This window comes from Mus pahari, chromosome 5, assembly GCF_900095145.1.
Source record: "Mus pahari chromosome 5, PAHARI_EIJ_v1.1, whole genome shotgun sequence".
In the NCBI taxonomy this organism is placed as follows: domain Eukaryota; kingdom Metazoa; phylum Chordata; class Mammalia; order Rodentia; family Muridae; genus Mus; species Mus pahari.
Window position 1 is genome coordinate 156,069,659 of NC_034594.1, and position 19,375 is coordinate 156,089,033.

The following is a 19,375-nucleotide window of genomic DNA, read 5'->3' on the forward strand; positions in this document are numbered from 1 at the left end:
ATTCTGGAATAGCGAGTGGAAAAACCTACCTTTAATCTGACTTCTTTGAATATAGCTATTCAAACTGCTGCCTAATTTAAAAAGCCTCCGGATCTTTAGCATATGTTAATGGTCTGGTAATTACCATGCATATGTTCATGACATGGAAATTATTCAATGCTTTGGGTTTGATTGATGAGTAGTTTTGTCAGTTTTCCCAATTTTTCAGCCTGGATGACAGACTTTTAGTTAACCGAAATACTATAACTTATTAGTCTGAAACTATAATAATCATCTCATTAAATGAGTTACATTTCTTTCTCACATTGCCCGCATCAGGCTTTGTGAGTCACAATTTACAGGTTGTCAGTACCTTTAGACAGAGGCTCCTCCGGTCTAAAGCAAACACAACCTTCCCAAAGCCTTCAATCAATAGAGAACCTCACCCTACTATACCCCAATCACTTCCACATTTTCTGAGCAAGGAAAGGAATTTGCTGTTTACGAATGTGGCTGGACAGACAAGCATCAGACCTAATACCTAGAACTCAAACCGTAAATGGGGACCACAGTATACACACATCCAGTAAATACTCAGGGACATAGATAGGCTGCGACCTATCTATGTAGCTGCAAACCTACACAAGTGCTCTGGGAACTTCTTTTCTGGGCTCCATGGAAAACGCACACAGCCTAACTCCTCCTGACCCTGCTAATCCTCAAAGATCTAAGGACCAAATGGTGTGACCTGGACTCTCGTGTGCAGACATTCAGGTGTGGGTGCTGTGTATTTGGGTGTGTGGACAGAATGGAGCTAAAGAAAATCCTTTTGCAACACCAGTGTGCACTTGTGTAGAAGTGTTCAACTCAAGGGAGATCATGCTAAATTGACAGAGCTAGTCAGTGAAGGTGATGATGGTTGGACACCTTCTGATCCTAGATCAACATCAATGGTAAATGTCTGGGGCCTAAAGCAAACGCCCCCCATCATTAAGGACATCTGAACCTGCCACGGAGCCGATAATGTTTTATTCCACTTCAATTACTTCACATTCTGGTCTTCCTCTCTGAGGGGGTAGGGAGGTATAAAAAGCTCTATTGCTTTAGGATTCTTTAATGCAACTTCATCAGAATTCATCTGGGCTTTTCAACTCCTTTGAATTCCAGGGTCATTCTCCTGCACCTTCCCTGATATTTTTCTGGCAAGGCACTGGCAGGCTTGCTCAGCTTCCCACTTCTCTTCACCGGTGACATGCCCCGACCAGTAGTGACCCCTCTGATGGACAAAGTTCGGGGAACTGGGAGAGCTGGCGTGGGCCCTTCCACGCTCCTCAAGCGCCGCTCATTCTGGCTGCTCAACCCGATCTCTGGCTCCTTCCCGCCGGCGCTTGCTGTTCCAGGCTGGCGTTCCTTGGCTCGCCGAAGGCCCTGCGCCACTGAGGGCCGGGGGCGGCCCAGCATCGGGGGGCGGATGGACTGCGGGCTCCAAAACATCGCGCTGGGGGAGGTGGCCGCGGGAGAAACCGGGACCGCGGTGGGAGGAGGTCGGTGCCGGGCTTGCGGGGCTTGCGGGGCGTTCGGAGGGCCCGGCCACGCCCAGCTCTGCGGGACGGTGCCCACGCTGCCCTTCAACACGGGCCCCCAGTGGCTGCTCGCACAGAGCCAGGCGTCCTCCTCCGTGTAGCTCTCCGGACTGCCGCCTTCGGGATCGGAGTCGGGCTCCAGAGAACAGGCTGGGGACGGCGGAGGAGTGACAGGAGCGCGGAAGTAAGGGAACAAGAGCAGCCGCCGCGCGGGAGAGCAGTAGGGCAGCCGAAGGGGCAGCGACATCTGCGGGCCGGGCCAAGCGGGGTTGCGGGGAGGCCGGCCCTGTGCACGCTCACGTCCCGCGCGGCGCAGTCACAGCCATGGAGGGACCCGGCTTCGAGTCGTCTCCGGCCTGGGGAAAGTTGGACGGACACTCCACCTGGAGTCAAAAGGCGGAATGGAGACCCCGCGAGGCTGATGTCCTCACCAGGGGGCGGGGGAGGGTCAGAAGAACCAGTTTCAGCCGGAGCGATCAGAGCAAGCCATTGACACTTCAGTCCCAGGAAGGGTTAACCGTGTCCTGCCCTCTAGGTTTACATGTAAATAGAGAGCGGCTGCTCCAAGCCGGCCCGGGCTAGCACTTTTAAGTTTTTGATTGGTTGCCAATGACATCACCACCCGCGCGTTCTAACACACCAAAGCCACAAGCGGGTCCGAGCGGGCCTCCCTCCCGAGGCGAGGCCTCGCCCCTTTCTCCGCCCTCCTCAGCTTCTTATTGGTCAGAGACCACTGTGATGTAGCGGGCGGCAGTCTCTGGGTCCTCATTGGCGTATCGCGCCGTCGCTCGGAGGCAGCCCCGCCCCCTCCAAAGCTTACATTTACGCTGTAGCAAAAGAGAAAGTAACTCTGTGTTGCTGCTGGGGATCAATGAAGCTGAGTGAATGGGGGCGCACTGCGCGAGCGCATAGCTGGAGCGGGCGCCAGATGGTAGAGAGCTACTCTTATTGATGAAGTAAGTGGAAGACATCACGGGTCACTCAGAGCCGGAGGGTGGAGGGTTCCGTGTGTGTGTGTGTGTGTGTGTGTGTGTGTGTGTGTGTGTGTGTGTGTGTGTGTGTAAGAGAGAGAGAGAAATAGAGACAGAGAGACAGAGACAGACCCACATCAGGTAAGGAAGATCCTAAGGTTTAGTCTTTTGGCTCTGCCTGCCCTGGGATGAAGGGGGGAAATGAGTTTTGGTTTGGTTAAGATGCTTTATGGCAGTTTTCAAAGCCCAAGGCTTTTCTCATGATGCTCAGTGGTGGCACGGAATAGGGATGCTACGTGCCCCAGGAGTGGGGAAGGAGCATTCTTTAACCACTTGGTTTTTCTTCAGTCCCTGTTAGTGGTGGAAGGGAGATGAGCGAGAAAGGGGGTAGGGGGTTGGTGCTATTTTTGTGGGAGGTTTCCCGGGCCAGACTGGATGGCTTTGGAGCTATCTGCTGCAAGGATGCAGATCTCGGTGCGCTCTGTGCCTGTGTGTGAGCAGCAGCACAGTGTAGAGGTACCGGTCCCAGCCTGTGTCTCTGGAAAGTCGTTCCCGGGTCCTCCTCCTAGGGAATGGGCTACTGATCCTAGATATCCCCTACCAGGTAGCAAAATAGCGAAGACTTTGACTGCATTCATAGGTCCAGCTGGGACACAGTTAACAGTTTCTGGAATAGTACTCGCTCTGAAAAAAAAAATACTACGCAAGGGAGGCAGAGGGAGCGGGAGGGAGGGAGGCAGGCAGGAGGTTGGATCCTTTGCTCCCAGCCAAAGGTGGGTGAGAGAAACCCGAGTCAGTGGGGATATGCCTACACGGGTGGGGACGTGCTCCTGGGTGCGCGTGTGTGGATTTTGCTGGTGACACTTTGGCTCGGTCTCAGAGAACAGTGATGGTCATGAACAGACCGATGATTCTTGATGCTTTTCCAGACAGCTCTTAAAGTTCGTTTAGATGAGTGGCTCTTGGTTGGGGTTTGATTTCGCTAGTAGAGGAGTCAGAATTGCTATGTTATAGGGTGGCCTTGTGCCTACCGGGAGGAGGTGAGTGATCCACTGCAGGCACCCTTGGAGGAGGTAAAGGTAGCCTCTGTCAGCACTACTTCTGAGCTTCCCAATTAGCCTATCTGTGGGAAAGGGACAAGTGAGGTTGCCCTCATGGAATCCATACTGTTTCTAAGAAGCATATCAGTATAGGGTTGAAACATTTTTTACAAAGTTGCCACTCCAGTGGAGATGCAAGTCTGTCTGTATGACCGGATGAAACCATGCTCTATTTTGCTTAGGGGTACAGCACAGAGAGGGGTAAGGATGAGTGGGGTCACAGAGGAATGGGCAGCCTGGGGTAGGGTTCCCAGACCTGACTCCTTGGAGACTTGGTTTTTGGATAGTTATTCATAGCATAAGTGTGTGTGTGTGTGTGTGGGGGGGGTTATGGCTTGATTTGATTTGGAAGAGTCTAATGTGAGCTCTGACTAGGATGACATTGAGCTTTTCAAAGGACCCACCAGAATGGAAAGGAAGATTAGCTCCTCGCCATGGAGGCTGACTTAGGAAGACACATTCCTTCTGATTTGCAGAAAGTTAACATCCAGCCCTCATGTAAATGTAGCTGCCTAGCGTCTCTGTGCATCTCTGTGAGCTCCAACAGTGCTCTTGCTTGTCTCTTTGCCTTGGCTCTGGGGAAAGAAATGAAATACAGTACATGCCAGGGTGGACAGATGCATCCATCACAGGTGAAATAGACTTCTCTGTGCAGGAGAGGAGGTTCAGAATACATCTAAGAGCCTCCCTGTCTACCTTCACTGTTTTTGGTCCTCTGTGCCTTTACCTCCACTAAGGCTGAACTTGGATGCAGGTCCACGAAAGGAGGTCTCTTACCATTTCTAACATCACAACTAATTTTAACCTTTGACTTAGCATCAGAATGGATGGGGCCCCTCAGGTATGCATCCTCTCTGAACAGATCAAAGTGAATTTTAGCCTTTGATAGTATCATGACCAAGGGCACCTAGAGGGACTTTGACTTTGCTCAGAGACATGCAGAGGTCTTCCCAGGGGATTGGATGAGACTGGCTTTGGGGTCATGTGACTTTATTTTTTTTCTTTCTTCCCCTTCTTTCCAGACTCTTGACTTCTTCTTGAATTGCCAGTTTTCAGCCTCCTCATGCCTCCATCTCCTTTAGACGACAGGGTAGTAGTGGCACTGTCTAGGCCTGTCCGACCTCAGGATCTCAACCTTTGTTTAGACTCTAGCTACCTTGGTGCTGCCAGCCCAGGTAGTGGTAGCCACGCTCCTGTCCTTGCCACCGCCGTTGTGACCCTCAAGGCTGCGAATCTGACGTATATGCCCTCATCCAGCGGCTCTGCCCGCTCCCTGAATTGCGGATGCAGCAGCACTAGCTGCTGCACTGTGGCAACCTACGACAAGGATCATCAGGCCCAGACTCAAGCCATTGCTGCAGGCACTGCCACTACCGCCATAGGAACCTCGACCACCTGCCCTGCTAACCAGATGGTCAACAACAATGAAAACACAGGCTCTGTGTTAAGTCCATCGGGTGGGGTGGGCAGCCCCGTGTCAGGGACTCCCAAGCAGCTAGCCAGCATCAAGATCATCTACCCCAATGACCTGGCGAAGAAGATGACCAAATGCAGCAAGAGTCACCTACCCAGCCAGGGCCCTGTCATCATCGACTGCAGGCCTTTCATGGAGTACAACAAGAGCCACATCCAAGGAGCCGTCCACATTAACTGTGCCGATAAGATCAGCCGGCGAAGGCTGCAGCAGGGCAAGATCACTGTCTTAGACTTGATTTCCTGTAGGGAAGGCAAAGACTCTTTCAAGAGGATCTTTTCCAAAGAAATTATAGTTTATGATGAGAATACCAATGAGCCGAGCCGTGTGACACCGTCCCAGCCACTTCACATAGTCCTCGAGTCCCTGAAGAGAGAAGGCAAAGAACCCCTGGTATTGAAAGGTAATGATTCTCCCTTCGCTCTCCCCCCCACCCCCTACACCCCGACATTCCTTCCTCAAATACTGCCCTGATCATTAGATTCTGAGATTCTCTTACAAGTGGCAGACTTCTCTTAACCCCAAGGCACCATGAACCAAAATAGCCTGTCTTTTTGTCTCTGCTTCCATCCTTTTCTTAATCTTTTAGTATATTCAGAAAGTCTGAGTAGCAATGAATTGATAGAAGATCTGAGTCGCAGCTTTGATCTGGCTGCCACTTTGGGTTGCCTATGACATTTCACTTGAGATGGTTTGCAAAAGGTACTTTGTACAACCAAGATGGTATATCTCAAGCCACACCTTCTCTGGTAGCTCTGTTTCAGTCCATGAGTGGGTTGGAACATTTTTTTGTTGTTGTTGTTGTTGGTTTGTTGTTGTTGTTGTTGTTTTTTTTAAATCTCTCAAGGCCTGACAAATGTCAATGGACCAGAGGAAGCTGCATCTACAGGTTGCCAGTACTTTGTGGGAGAAACATTTGCTGTTTCTCACCTGATTGTCTTGATGTTCTTATTGCTTATAGTCATCTTCAACAGAGGCACACATCTTTTATCTTAAAGCCTTATTGAAAGTGTGAATTCTCCAAATGCGTCCATTCCTCTGAGGAAGCTCCAGGGGATAGAGATACGAACTGCCTTACAACCATTCTTCCTGGTATCACCTGCCAACAGTTAGCTTCTGTTTCTTCCCTAGGAGTCATACATCACTTTCCCCTAGTGTAGAATAACTGATGACCGCCCCCCCCCACCACCAAAGGAAGAGCTGACCCAGGCTTCTCTGAGCTTCTAACATACAGTGTTGCCCTGACCATGTGCATGGTCCACTTGCTCATCTTTGTCCTTTTGGGCTCTGAGCATTACCCTTCTGATAATATCTATCTGGTCATGGTGGAGAGTGATAACTATCTTCGTTTCGAATTTTGAGCCATTGTGTGTGTGGGGGGGAGGGGGGGTTGGGTTGGGTTGAGGTGGGTGGGGTGGAGTGTCCCAACTCCAGCACTAAAGAACTGATTATCAGTGGTGCTGGGTTCCTTTGGACACTTTTCCCATTTAACTCGGGACAGACTGCTTAGGGAAGCAAGCTAGGATTTGTCTTAGTGGGATAGCTCTGACCATTGTCCTTGCTCTTAGCAATGTGGCTCAACCATCCTTTGCTGTGTAATGCCCCTTCCCATGCTAATCCTTCGCCGTCTTTGTGGACAACTATCACAAGGAGGCAGCTCTCTTTGGGGCATGTGGGTTCACAGTTCTAGAAGCTCTGGGCACTGTCCTGGCAGTGGCAGTAAGTTTTCTCCGAGTCACAAATATGTCAGGGTTCTGTTGTGTAGCGGTGTTCTTCTGAAGTTTTGTTTGGTTGACTTTTAGAACCACCCCCTCGTCCCCCCTCCCCCCTTCCACTGTGGCTTTAGCCCGCTGCTCTTCTCTTGGCCCCGTCTTGTCTTGTCTTTCTTTTTACAGATGAGAAAACACCATCTACAAATCCCCACACCTGTAACCAATAGCTTTGCAGGAATCTTTTTCACCTCCTGAAGATGGGATAGGTTTGGTAAAAATCAACCCTTTTAGTCCGTGTCATCTAAGAAGAGTAAGCAGACAGCTTAGTTTATGATGGCTCTAAACTCGAACACAGGGCTGATGAGGATGTGTAGATCCTACCCTCGCTCTTGCTATGGAGCGTGGTGGGTTGAGGGTTGGCCCATCAATTGCTGAGAAATGTCTCTCTTGGGCAGTGCTGAGGAAGAAGAAAGGATTCCTGTACCCTTCTCCCATAGATACATCTGAGGATCCCTGCAGCCTGGGTTTGCTCATCGGAGTCAGTGTAAAGACTGCCTCAGTGGGGCGGGGCTGCTGACCTCACCACCAGGCGCCCTGGGCAGCTGCGCTGAGGGCTCATCATTTCGGATTGGTTCGACCGTGGCGGCCGGCTGGGAAGACGCTCTGGTGGTAGAGGTTGGGTTATTTGTAGTTTTGGGGGGAATTTTCCTTCAACTATCTTGGACTTTGGTTGAAAATATATAGTTCAGGAGTAAAAGGTCCGGTCGTCTACTTTGTTGTCATTGTTAAGTTGGTACCTTTGGGAGGAATGGCCTAAAGTCAGGATCAAGTTAGGGAAGAGCTGAAGGAGATGGGACATGGAGTTCCCCCGTTATCCTCTTCTCTGATCAAACCAGAGGTTAATGTCAGAGCGCCTTTGAGGTAGACTGTGAGGTACTTTTCTCTCAACAAGTATGGTGTGCAGCTTCTCCTAGGTTCTTGAGTGGACCAAGCACACCACACTAGTCTGGCTTCTCTTCTGAGGTTTATTTTAGGACTCACCTTGTTGTTGGTGAGCTGAGATTGTATTTCAGCTAGTGGGGGAGTGGTACCATTTTGGAATGAGTGAATTTTGTAGGGAGCCTGTGTCTACTGGGGTGGGGGTAGGTGGTTTGACTATATGGTTGCGAGTCCCCAGGCCTTCTTGGTTTATTTTCAGAGATTTTTTTTTTTTTTTTTCAAAGATGCCTGATCCGTCTGAGGCCCTGGTTCATGTTTGTAAACACTGGTTGCTACCCTCCTGTTCCAACTTTTATGTCCCTCAGTTTCAATGCCATGGTCTCCATTTTTGGAGCTGCCTGTCGGGCCCGGTGGCGGCTGGGTTGCCATTTTAGTTAAGCAGTGTCAGGTTGGGACGAAACTGATAGGAGGCACAGAAGCCCCTGGGATTAAGTTACTGTTCTAATTTATAGTCCCCGCCCCGCTGTGACCTAGGTCTGAGACTGTGTAGTCTCTGGCTCATTCTTACCCACTGAAGGATATATAGCACCAGACCCTTGCTTCTGGTCAACCTCATCTGAGTGATCCAAATGAATATATCTTTAGAGATTCAGTCTGTGAAAGGATTGTAACCTTTTCCAACCAATGTTGGTTGTTTTGATCAACTGTAACTTGATTTTCAACCTCGAGGCTTGACAGTCCTTGACCTTCTAAAATGAGAGGTGCTGTTCTGTTGTCACAGCCGTCCTTTTTAACATTGCTAGGGTCAAGGAAATTATTTGTCCTTTATATATGTGGGAAGGGCATGTCTCCTACTATTTCATAGTAGCCATGAAATTTTATGATCAAAATTTTCAAAGTGAACACCTTTATTACCAACCAGGTTAAGCATGTGTTTCCCCTATTGGTCTTCCATTCCTTGTTTTTGAACTATTCTATGTCTTATGCTATAGTCTCCTGTTTAGAGTTAGTGCTATATATTTGATTGAGCTGGGAGTATTTTACAGAGTGATGTTGACATTTTTTTCCCCAGCTAAATATGTTGTGTTATATACCTGCCCAGGAGTGTTTCCCAAATGTGGAATGCCACTGTTGTCAGTGACTGGGTCGTGAGTCTCAGGAGTGGCTTCCCTCACCTCCCTGGAGACCCCTTTCAGGGCCTGTCTCTGCCTGCGCAGTTGGTATGTCAGAGTCCAGGCCTGTCCTTGCTGCATGCTCTCACATGCAATGGTAAACTGTCGGCTCTGCGTTTCCTCTGTTCTGCTCTATACCAGAGGCTTTTTGAAGGGTTTGTGGTGGGTAGGGGTAAGGATGAAAGACTGTCAGAGAAGTAGCTTTAAAGGGTTAATGCAGAGAGGAGAAGTCAGGCAAGGGAGTGAGATTTACACTAACCCCCCCCCCCCCGCTCTCCACTGTGCATTTTTATATTAGAAATACTTTCTATTAAAAATATGCAAACACAGTTGAACTATTTTCAATGTAAAGATGGCATGCATATAAAAATATGTAAGTTCATGTTATATATACCCACCCAAAGCTCCCAGACCTTCCTCTTAACTCCTGAATAAACAGCAAATTTGGTCTAACAGTTTTCTTTAGTCAAAATTGATTCTGAAATATTCATTAGTAAGCAAGACTGAGTCCCACGACTGCGAATGGCTACGCCAAGAAACTGGAGACCCTGGAGACCCTGGAAACTAGAGTCCCCTTAGTCGGCTTTCTTCTGGGGGACTAATATATCCCTCCTTGCTTCGTCTGCTCTTGTAAGACACATCTACGTTGCAAACTTATTTTATTCTTGTAACTATAATTCCGAATGCCTGATTAATACTGAAGGCTGCATGCCAAACATTAGATCTATAAGAAAAAGTAGAGAAATGTAGGGAGAACCTCGGCTCAGTGGGCCTGAGGACACTAGGTTCCTCCATTCAGTGTCCTTGGGCAGGTTGCTTGAGCCTTTAGTTCTCTGACTTCCTCACTGGTCAGAAGAAGGCACGGCCCTGGTGTTGTGCTTGGGGTGTTCACTCAGGAATTCAATAAGCGGAGGCTTGCAGAGTGTTGAGCAGAGCGCCCTCTCCACGGAGCTCAGCAATATCTCTGTGCATTGAAATGTGTCAGTCAAAAGGTAGTTTGTCCTCTTCTCTCCCAGGGGTACAACAACCTAGGTCTAGCTGTGTGCCTCTGTGTGTGTGTGTGTGTGTGTGTGTGTGTGTGTGTGTTGCTAGGGCCTAAAAATAACTTGGTGACTGTTACCTAATTTAAGTAGCATACAGTTAGTTGTGCCAAGTAATTGCAAAAACATGTTGGGTCAAGGGGCTGAGTAATTTGGGTATACCCTGGAATTATTCATTTGTAGGGGAGCTTAGGAAAATGGGATGATAAATCTGTCCAGCTAATGTCCTGGATAGAATAACGAAAGTCTAAAACTTTTCAACTTTGTCTTCTCTGGCCTCGCTTCGATTTTGATTTATTTTTGGAAGGAGGATTGTAGTCTGACTATAAAAGGGTAGGTGCAAGGAGGAGGGGTGTGGGCTGCCTCAACCCTGAGTGCCAGAGCAGAGCTGGGGTGTGAAGGAAGAAGAGGAGCTGATGCTTGCTTGTTTGAGTGGGCCCTGAATGCTCCCCCGAAGGACTACAGACTTGCCTGCCCTCCAAGTGAAAGACAAATGGACTTGAGCCCACCCCTTTCCCACCCCTATCCTTACCTCTCTGCTCCTCATAGGCAGCTTTCCCCATGACACTACAGCGAATATGGAGAGTAGGTACATAAAGCATGGTCCATCCAGCTACGTCAGCCCCCAAAGGCTTTGAGCTGCTTCATCGCTTAAACAGAGGGAAAGGGCAAATTGGTCTGAACCCAGGACTCTGGATCATTACCAGGTCAGATCTATGAGCCAACCTGGGTTGAACTGAACTGGGATCAGCCACCTGGGTTGTCAAAAGATGAGTTCAGGAAACTCTTGGCAGTGTGGTGGGTAGTAGTAGTCATCGATTGCAAACCGAGAGACTGACAGGAAAGCAGTCCTCCTCGTTACATTTCTAAAGCACGTTTCTCTGGGAGGCATGAGCCGGGAGAAGGGCGACTGGGTGTGTTTCTCTGCTTAGTCTGTTTGTGCCAACCCACCAGGTGAGATCACCAGGGCAGAAGAGGGCCCTGGGCAGAGACCCTCAGAGGCCAGGGAGGCCTCTGTAGCAGGCCGTGTTTCCTCATATCTTCTCGGCTGTGATCAGCAGTCGTCTCCATTCTCCAAGATCCCTGGAGAGCAGTTTGGGCGTAAATTATGGCCACACGACAGTGCTTAGGCAACTTTATCCACTTTGGTACCAAATAACTAATTACACACTAAAGATCTTCTGTTTGTTTGTCCTGAGATGGGAGTGACTGTGGAGTTCAGGCTAGCCTGAAACTTGCAATGGTCATCTTTCCTCTGCTCCCAAATTATGGCCATGTGCTACCCCGTCCAGCTTAAGGACAGAAATTCTGATCCTCAGAACGGTCTTCTAGTCAATTCTGGAAAGCTGTTGATTCTTTGCTGTCACTAGTGGATGATTGACAGTCTCTGGTGCTCAGGTTCCTTCCTCTGCCCTCCCCCCCCCCACCACCAAAAAGATTTTGATTCATTTGGTCTGAGGTACAACCTGCACACATGCCAAGATTTTGAAAAGCTCCCCACATGATTCTCCTGCACAGTGAAATTGGAAAACCATTGATCTAGTTCAAGCTCGTTATGCAGTTATGGAAATGAGGCCTGGAGAGGTTTATGACTAATCCAAGGTCACATGCGTGATTAATTTCAGAGCCTTGGTCCTTTGTGCTAAAATAGGTCTTGCTGGGTCTGTAGACTGATGTATGTGTGATACATTATTACCACATAGCATCCCACGTATAGGCTAAGACATGAAATAAAATAATACACTTAGTCATTTTGAATACTACTACCTTTCTGGTTTTTAAGTTTCCATCCAGAACAACAACAAAAAAGACTTAAGTCAAAGGATTTTGGAAACCAGTCCTTGATGGTTGAAATTTTACCTAGGTCCTGGAACATGGGCCAACTATTAGCATCGATTTAATCCCATTTTCTTAGGAACCAAATATTTTAAGGGAGAGTTAAAAAGTAATGCCAAGGTACATCCAAATAAAGGGTTGGGGAAGGGTTATCTAGATGTAAAGTGCTTGCTCAGCAGGTGCAAGGGCCTAGGTCTGATCCCCAGAGCCACAAGCAAAAAAAAAAAAAAAAAAAAAAAGGACAGTTCAGCATCTCAGATGCTAACAGCTCGTTGGCAGGTGGCATCATGGAGTATAAACTGGTGGGTAGAGCGGTTAGACCGTAGGTCACATAACTGCTAATAGTCCCGTCTGTGTGTGAAGCACTGTGTGAGTCTGGAGACTGTTCCTTCAGTGTTTGGAATCTAAATGTAAGGAAGAAAGCATCCAGGGGCCTTAGACTGTACATCTGTACATGCCTGTGTTTGAGCACGTGCCTTCTTCATCCCCCCCACTCCCACCCCCCACCTTGTTTAGAGAATGGTTTATCTTCAGGAGATCTTATTCTGCTAAGTGTCTTTGTGCTGTTTTCTCTGCTTTCTCTTTCAAGAATGTTTCTAGCTTTCTCTACGTCCACGAAGGCCTACGGGATTTGTTTCCAGGGCTGCAGCCTGCAAAGGAACGATGTGTCGTTTTGAATGGAAAGGGAAATATTACATGTTCTTTCTGCTTCTGCAGTTGTGCCAGACACCCCCCCTCCCCCCCATGTAGCAGAGTGGAACGTTGTCATTTGAGCCTCAACTGTTTGGACATGCTTGTGATAGGAACACGACCTGTGTCCCTTGTGAGAAAATGGGCACACGAAGTAAACATACCAGTCAAACGGTGTTTCAGAGACTAGGTTTGGGCCTGTTTCGTTTAATCTTTTATTTTTATTATTTTTTAAAACATTTTAAAGGCCATTCTGAGGTATGAGGCTAGGATGAAAATGGTTCTCATTGGTTCCAAAGCCTTTGCTCTTTCCCGTGTATGATGAAGTTTCTCTTTGTGCTGTTACTGTGAGAAGATGCTCCAGCCAGAAGCCAGGAAGGGTCTCTTTGGACTCACAGTTTAAAGGGAAGATGTGGTGGCTAGAGCCTGAGGCAGCAGGTTCCATGGAGTCTGCAGCCAGGAGGCAGAGAGAGATGGGTGGTCAAGTTCAGCTTGCTTTCTCTGTTTTCTCCTGGGGCCCAACCCCACAACCCCACAGGAACGGTGACACCCACAGTGGGTCTTTCCAATTTAACCAAGTCAAGTAATCAATCCTTCACCCACATGCCTGGATGCGTATTTCCTGCTGATTTTAGGTCCCTTTGTAATCCCTCTTTGGTAAATTTCCATTGGCTACATTTACCATATACCATATGTGCTACTGATTTAGATTCTGATCTTACTAATTGAGAAAAATTAAAGAGGTGAACAAACAATGAGTGGGCATTTATTTTCAAAGCCTATTGTTGATGGTAGAGCTGCTGCCTTAAACTTTCATTGTAAAGTAGATGAAGGCACATTTTTGCATTCAGCTTTCTAGTGCTTTCTAATCATGATGGGTTTTCTTTTTATCCTGTAGATGTTTTCATCCAGAACCCAAGAACAAAATCTCCATGTTATGTTTGTTTTCAGAATATACTTAAAAGTTAGTAAATCTGTATTCCTCTTTCACCCTTCCACTGGCAAGACCCACATTTTATGTAGCTTAACGAAAAGGAAGGGTGATTTGCCCTAGCCTAGGAAATCCGCTGTGTCCGCTAGAGACTTGCACAGGATAAGGCAGTTCCTTCTCCAGTCTTTGCTGCCCTTCCCACTGCTCTGCTGAAATTCCCAGTGGAAAGCAGGCTAAGGGAAGAAGGTTTTATTCTGGCTTAGGGTTTGATGGGGAAAGCCCATCATGTCGAGGAAGGTCATGGGCTCCCAGACTTTCTCCCTCTTTAACTTGGTGTGGACCCCCCAGCCTATGAGGCGGGACCCTTACAACTTTTTGCAGCATTCTTTTTTTTTTCGAGACAGGGTTTCTCTGTGCAGCTCTGGCTGTCCTGGAACTCACTCTGTAGACTAGGCTGGCCTCAAACTCAGAAATCCTCCTGCCTCTGCCTCCCAAGTGCTGGGATTAAAGGCGTGTGCCACCACCGCCCGGCTTTTGCAGCATTCTTATAGACACATTAGACGCATGACTCCTACTGAGTTTCAATCCAGTCAAGTTGACAAGATGAGAGCCCCTGCCATAAGTCTGTCTCTTGTCAGCTGGGCATCCAAACACATCCCTAGCAAACCATCAGTCCATGTTCTGCCCTGGCAAAGTAGAAGTGCCTTTACCAAGAGAAAGTCGGTGTAGATTCAATACATTATCTGACTTCTTTAATGTTTTATTTTTGACAAAAGCCACCTCACAGCCCCACCCCAGACTTGAATTTCATGGAAAAACAAACCGAGTCCAGCTGTTCTTTGTGTTTTGAGAAAGGCTTTGCTTCTTGTCTTACACGGGGAGTAGAACCCCACTGGGCATCTGTCGCCCTCTCCTACTATCAAGTATGGAGAAGAAACACACCTGATCCAGGGATGGTGTCAGCCCCATGTGTGTCTACCTTGTATCTGAAGTAAGAAGCACTGTGAGGGGCAGGACACTGCTGCCCAGATCAATACCTTCTATTTTATTCATTGCATGGAAGGAATCATCTCACACCCTTTGAATCATGGCCCTGAGCTCCACTACCAACCACTGCACTAAATAGTACCAGATGTTGCTACCGGAAAGAGAGAAGAAGAAAAAGAAATCAGATAGGATGAGAGGCCAGGAGGCATGAGGGTAGGAGGAGGCAGAGGGAGGCATGGGGGTAGGAGGAGGCAGAGGGAGGCGTGGGCAGTCATAACCTGGAGATCAGGTGACAACTGCAGACTCTATCCTCGGGCTTGAGTTCTGGGCCCAAGGGTTCAATTCCAGGCTGTTCTCACTGCTTCCAAATTGAAATGGTAAGACTGGAACAGACTTCATGGAGGACAGTGACTGAAGAAAAAAGGACCATTTTCCATGCTTATAAAGAAATCACTTTTTGCTGGGCGTGGTGGCGCATGCCTTTAATCCCAGCACTCGGGAGGCAGAGGCTGGTGGATTTCTGAGTTCGAGGCCAGCCTGGTCTACAGAGTGAGTTCCAGGACAGCCAGGACTATACAGAGAAACCCTGTCTCGAAAAACAAAAAACAAAAAACAAAAAAAAAAAAAAATCACTTTTTAAAAAAAAAAATGGTAAGATTTTGAAAAGAATGAGTCATACGATTCACTCAATGTGATATTTTAATGCACCATTCCAGTCGTTGACTTCAGAAAAAAAAAAGAAAAAGAAAAAGAGCAGGAAAGCCCAGGGGTGGGATGTGTGCTTGTTGAAGGAGCACTTGGCCAAGCAGCGGAGGACCCAGAAGATGGGCAGACATAAAAACTGATCTTTTGATTTCAAGTCTAAGTACCTTTCAGGATGATCACTTACTATTTAAAGATGGGCCATGGGTCTCCTTGATGAGCGTATTGTGTTGGAGGTGCATCCCACTAAATACAACTTCCCTTCTCCCAATTCCTTGGCTGTCTTCAAGTGAAAATTCAAGTGGTTTTTAAGAAGAGTGTCCTGCTCTGTCCTTAAAGCTGACTTTGCAAGTGATCTTAACCCGGGTTGTATCTCAGACTCTAGAAACTTTAGCGCATGTATAATGTGTCAGAAGTTTTTGGTTTTCTGACTGTTTTGTTTTTAGCAGTAATTCAATTAGAGAAACCCTTGAAATGGTGATGTTATTTCTGGTATTTAGGAAGCATTTCCATACTGTCGGTGTCTTGTGTCATCAGAATACCGGTGGCATAGATTCAGAGATTCAGGCCCTTGGCCTGGTACATGGTGAACTCGGGCATCTTATGATGGCGCTTCTAGTTAGTATATATTTAAATCTCTGGAACCTTAATAGTATAGAGGTAGAGGCGTTACTTATTAATCTATCCCACTCTCCGTAGTGGGAATTCGATGCAGGAGAAGAAAGGCTGGTGTAAATCTAGGAAGAGTGAGTCAGCAGAAGATGTGGTTGGTCCCTGTGACTCCATCCGTGAGTGCTCACATCTCTGGCTTTTGCTGTCTAGTTAGTGGGGATACACATTTCCCATCCTGCGTGGATGTCTAGTAGGTCTTTGTTTTGCTTTGAGACCCACCCTCGGACTGTTGCCTGGTTGCTGGGGTTTAACCTTTCCTTTCCTGTTCCTTCTGGCCTGTTCTTCCCTTGTGCAGTCCAAGGCTGAGATACTTCGAGGGGTTGGAGGGGGTGGGTAGTTAAGTGACCTCAGGAGCCTGTGGGAGTAGCATGCTCTTAGGCAGGCTCCTGTCTCAGGATCAGGCACCCAGCTTCACATATCGGAAATACAGAAACTCAAATGTCGACTATAAGGTATTATTTATCACCTCACCCCAAACATCTCAGGTCCCCTCTTCTCCCCTTCACTCTCCCTCCCCCACTCCGAGACTTCTTTTTTTCTGCTCTCTCTTTTTGACAGGGTTTCATGTAGCCCAGGTTGGCCTTGAATTCAGTTACTGAGGATGACCTTGTGCTTCTACATCCTGTCTACCGAGGCCCCAGTTATGCACCACCAGACCACACCCTCCTGGGCTGTTTGGTGAATCTATGATTCTGCCTTGCCTTATAGCATTCATCCTTCTCGTTATAAATATACTTCTTCTCTTAGAGGAAGTGGGCGTTGGTCACTCGGAGCCAAGATTCCAGGGTAGATGAATTGGAATTTTGATCTTGTCATTTCACACTTGGTCAAGGGAACTTTGCTGTGCCTCGGTTGCAACATCTGTGAGAATAGAGAGAATGACAATGTTCACGTGGGATGGGGGCGAGGGAAGATAAATTAAATAGTTGCTTATTTAAGCACTATAAATGATGTCTGGCCTGTAAAGGCTGATATTGATTAAAAACTCAACATAATTATAATATAAAATAATTATAGTAATAAGCCGTCTACTTCCTTTTTTTTTTAAAAAAAATGAGGACTATTAAGTAGCATTGTTCCAATCAATGATCCGACATCAGTACTAAAGCAATAGGAAAATCTTCACTGCTTGCCGGGATCTTCTTGTTTCAATGTTTAGAAAAGAATCAGTATTTCAGTGAGATGGACAGATGACTACACAATGGACAGATGACTACACAGGTCCTTTATTTTTTCTGGATTGGTGCTATGCTGGAAAAAAATACGTGCAATTTCTCTTTAAGAAAACTGCAGAAAATTGAGTGCTAGTAAAAGCTGTTAATATACACTTACTGTTAGAACATGAAGAACATTTCACAATGGAAAAAAAAAAAAGATCTACGAACCTTGCCCTGACCACCCTGGTTTCACTTTTACATAGCCTCTTCATCCCTTACCCATATATGTGCATGTTTTGCAGAGTCTCATATAGAAACTCGGGCTGATTTTCACTTTATGCTGCAGGGTCCCTTACTTCCTGCATGGTTATTACAGATTTTCTTCATTGCTGTCATTTGTCTAGTGGCCACATTCTGCTTAACCAATGACCTCTTAATGGACATTACACTTGTATCCAGGATCTTAAACCTGAGCAAGGTGTGGGGGGACCCCCTGCTTCAGAAACATCTCTGTCTTACTCTGACCCCCTTTAGAAGCTGGCCGTCAGACCGTTGGCATTTATCTTTTCTGTTGTCCTAATTCACTTTCACTTTTTAGATCCTGCTGCCAGTCAAAGTCCTCAGCGTTAAGGAAAGTTCCTGTCCTTGACCCACTGCCCCTTGGCTCAGTCCTGTGTGTGTGCATGCTATATGCCATTTGATACACAGACCGTGATCCTGGGTTTGTTCTTTGGGTGGGGCACGAAGAGGCAGTTTGGAAGCCCCAAGCAGCCAGATATTCTATGGAACTAGAAGATTAGCCCAGGCTACAAACAATTCACTCTCTGGATCACTCACAGTATTACATTGTTGATAAAACACATTATTACCTTTGGGGCTTGTGTGTGCATGATGTGTATGTGATGTGTATACACACGTAACAGCACCAGTGTGAGGTCAGAATGCAACCTGTGGGACTCTGTTCTCACTTTCTACCATGTGGGTCTCAGGATCTCAGGTTGTTGAGCTTGGTAGCAAATAACCTTTACCTTCTGAGCTATCTCATTGGCCTTGATAAAACACATGAAAACGTCAGTGCCGACAGAAAAAAGCTAGACTCTATAAGACGCTAAGTATATACATTTATTTCCCCCATGTCCCATTTTTAGGTCCACTAAGGTCCCCAAAGTCTTGCAAACTCAGAAACACAGGACCATGAATATAATCAGAGTGGGAAGAACTCCCATCAGTCCTTTTCTGAAAAGGTAAAATACCCTTTAAATAGGAGTTAATTCTCTAGCAGATAATTAGCTTGTCTTCCTTGATAAAGTACACGTTGGGTTGAACTTATTATAATTAATTTTGCATGTCATATAAAAGTCCACTATGCTTGCGCTTATTCCATGGATCTCTTTATTCTCAGCTAAGGGAGAGCTAGACACCCAGTCTACCGTGGTGAGCTTTCGTGGAACTAGAGAGATGCCCAGATGATGAGTCCTGGCAGGCTCCCCACAAGTAGGGGATGTGACTGTGAAGTACCACCATCAACGGACAATGAGCAATAGACTTGGGCTATATTGCTTGGATCGTGAGATTCCCCTCTAAGATCTTTGTCTCCCCAGCCAACCCCTGAGGTGTGTACCTGTACCTGGCTTTCACATGGTTGCCAAGGAGTGCAAACTCATGTCCTCATGCTTCTGCTTGTACTTAACTACTGGGCTGTCTCCCCAGCCTACTTTCCACATCTTCTGGAACCAGATGCTCTGAGAACCAGATGCTCTAAAGCTATCCAAATCATGACCTTGACATTCATCTCCTAGGGGCCTCTGCTTTCCTGGTTCCCAGTGAACAGCTTTTCCACACTGTGGAGTGGGGTTCCTGGCTGGATGGGACTGACTGGTGGTGGCTGGTGGCTCTGACATTAGCCCTTGAGGTCCATGGACATCATTTTGTGACTCAGCAGGCCCCAGCTCCTTCCTTTCTTCAGCTTTTCTTCCTTACCTTTCCAGAACTCTTCAGAGCTCTTGAACCTTTCGGATCTGGCCACATGGTGTCTTCCAGGGGTCTTTGCCCATCAAAAGCCATTATCTGTGGCTGCTTGGTTTTGTTAAGGATTGCAGTGTGCGCTGATGTGATGTATGTGCTTGGGAACAAAACTCCCGACAGATAATGGGATGGAGTGTTCTTTTCTGGAGAAAAGCGTGGCTATTTCATCTATGGGGGAGACAGCTCATTTTCTGGTGCAATGCAGCTTGTAGAACCATCATTTTCTGTTACTGGTCACTAGCTGTCCGTGTGAACACATGCTTGCACGTACAAACACATGCTCCTTTCTGTTAACATGGCCAGATAGTAATGACTTTGGCATTCAGCAGAGACTTATTGAATGGGGACATCACCTCTACCTGAGCTGTTGTCTCCAGTAGCTGTGCCCTGCCTGATTCTGGTCAC

At 47.2% G+C, this 19,375-nt stretch overlaps 2 protein-coding genes across 3 annotated transcripts in view; one reads left to right on the plus strand and one right to left on the minus strand.

The window, feature by feature from the left end:
* Positions 1 to 995: 995 nt before the first annotated feature.
* On the minus strand, positions 996 to 2,021 carry LOC110321168 (translation initiation factor IF-2-like). Its single transcript, XM_021197265.2, has one exon. It carries the CDS (start codon positions 1,807 to 1,809, stop codon positions 1,114 to 1,116), a length of 696 nt encoding a protein of 231 aa, XP_021052924.1. The 5' UTR covers positions 1,810 to 2,021; the 3' UTR covers positions 996 to 1,113.
* Positions 2,022 to 2,418: 397 nt separating this feature from the next.
* Positions 2,419 to 19,375, plus strand: part of Dusp10 (dual specificity phosphatase 10) — a 39,703-nt gene continuing 22,746 nt past the window's right edge. Inside the window, exons 1-2 of one of the 2 annotated variants that reach the window (XM_021198685.2) lie at positions 2,419 to 2,518; positions 4,656 to 5,510. In XM_021198685.2, coding sequence (XP_021054344.1) covers positions 4,697 to 5,510 — 814 coding nt within the window. In that variant the 5' untranslated portion in view covers positions 2,419 to 2,518; positions 4,656 to 4,696. Of the gene's footprint in view, positions 2,519 to 4,390; positions 4,475 to 4,655; positions 5,511 to 19,375 lie in introns of those variants that run through there. The other variant, XM_029538865.1, reaches the window with a different exon arrangement.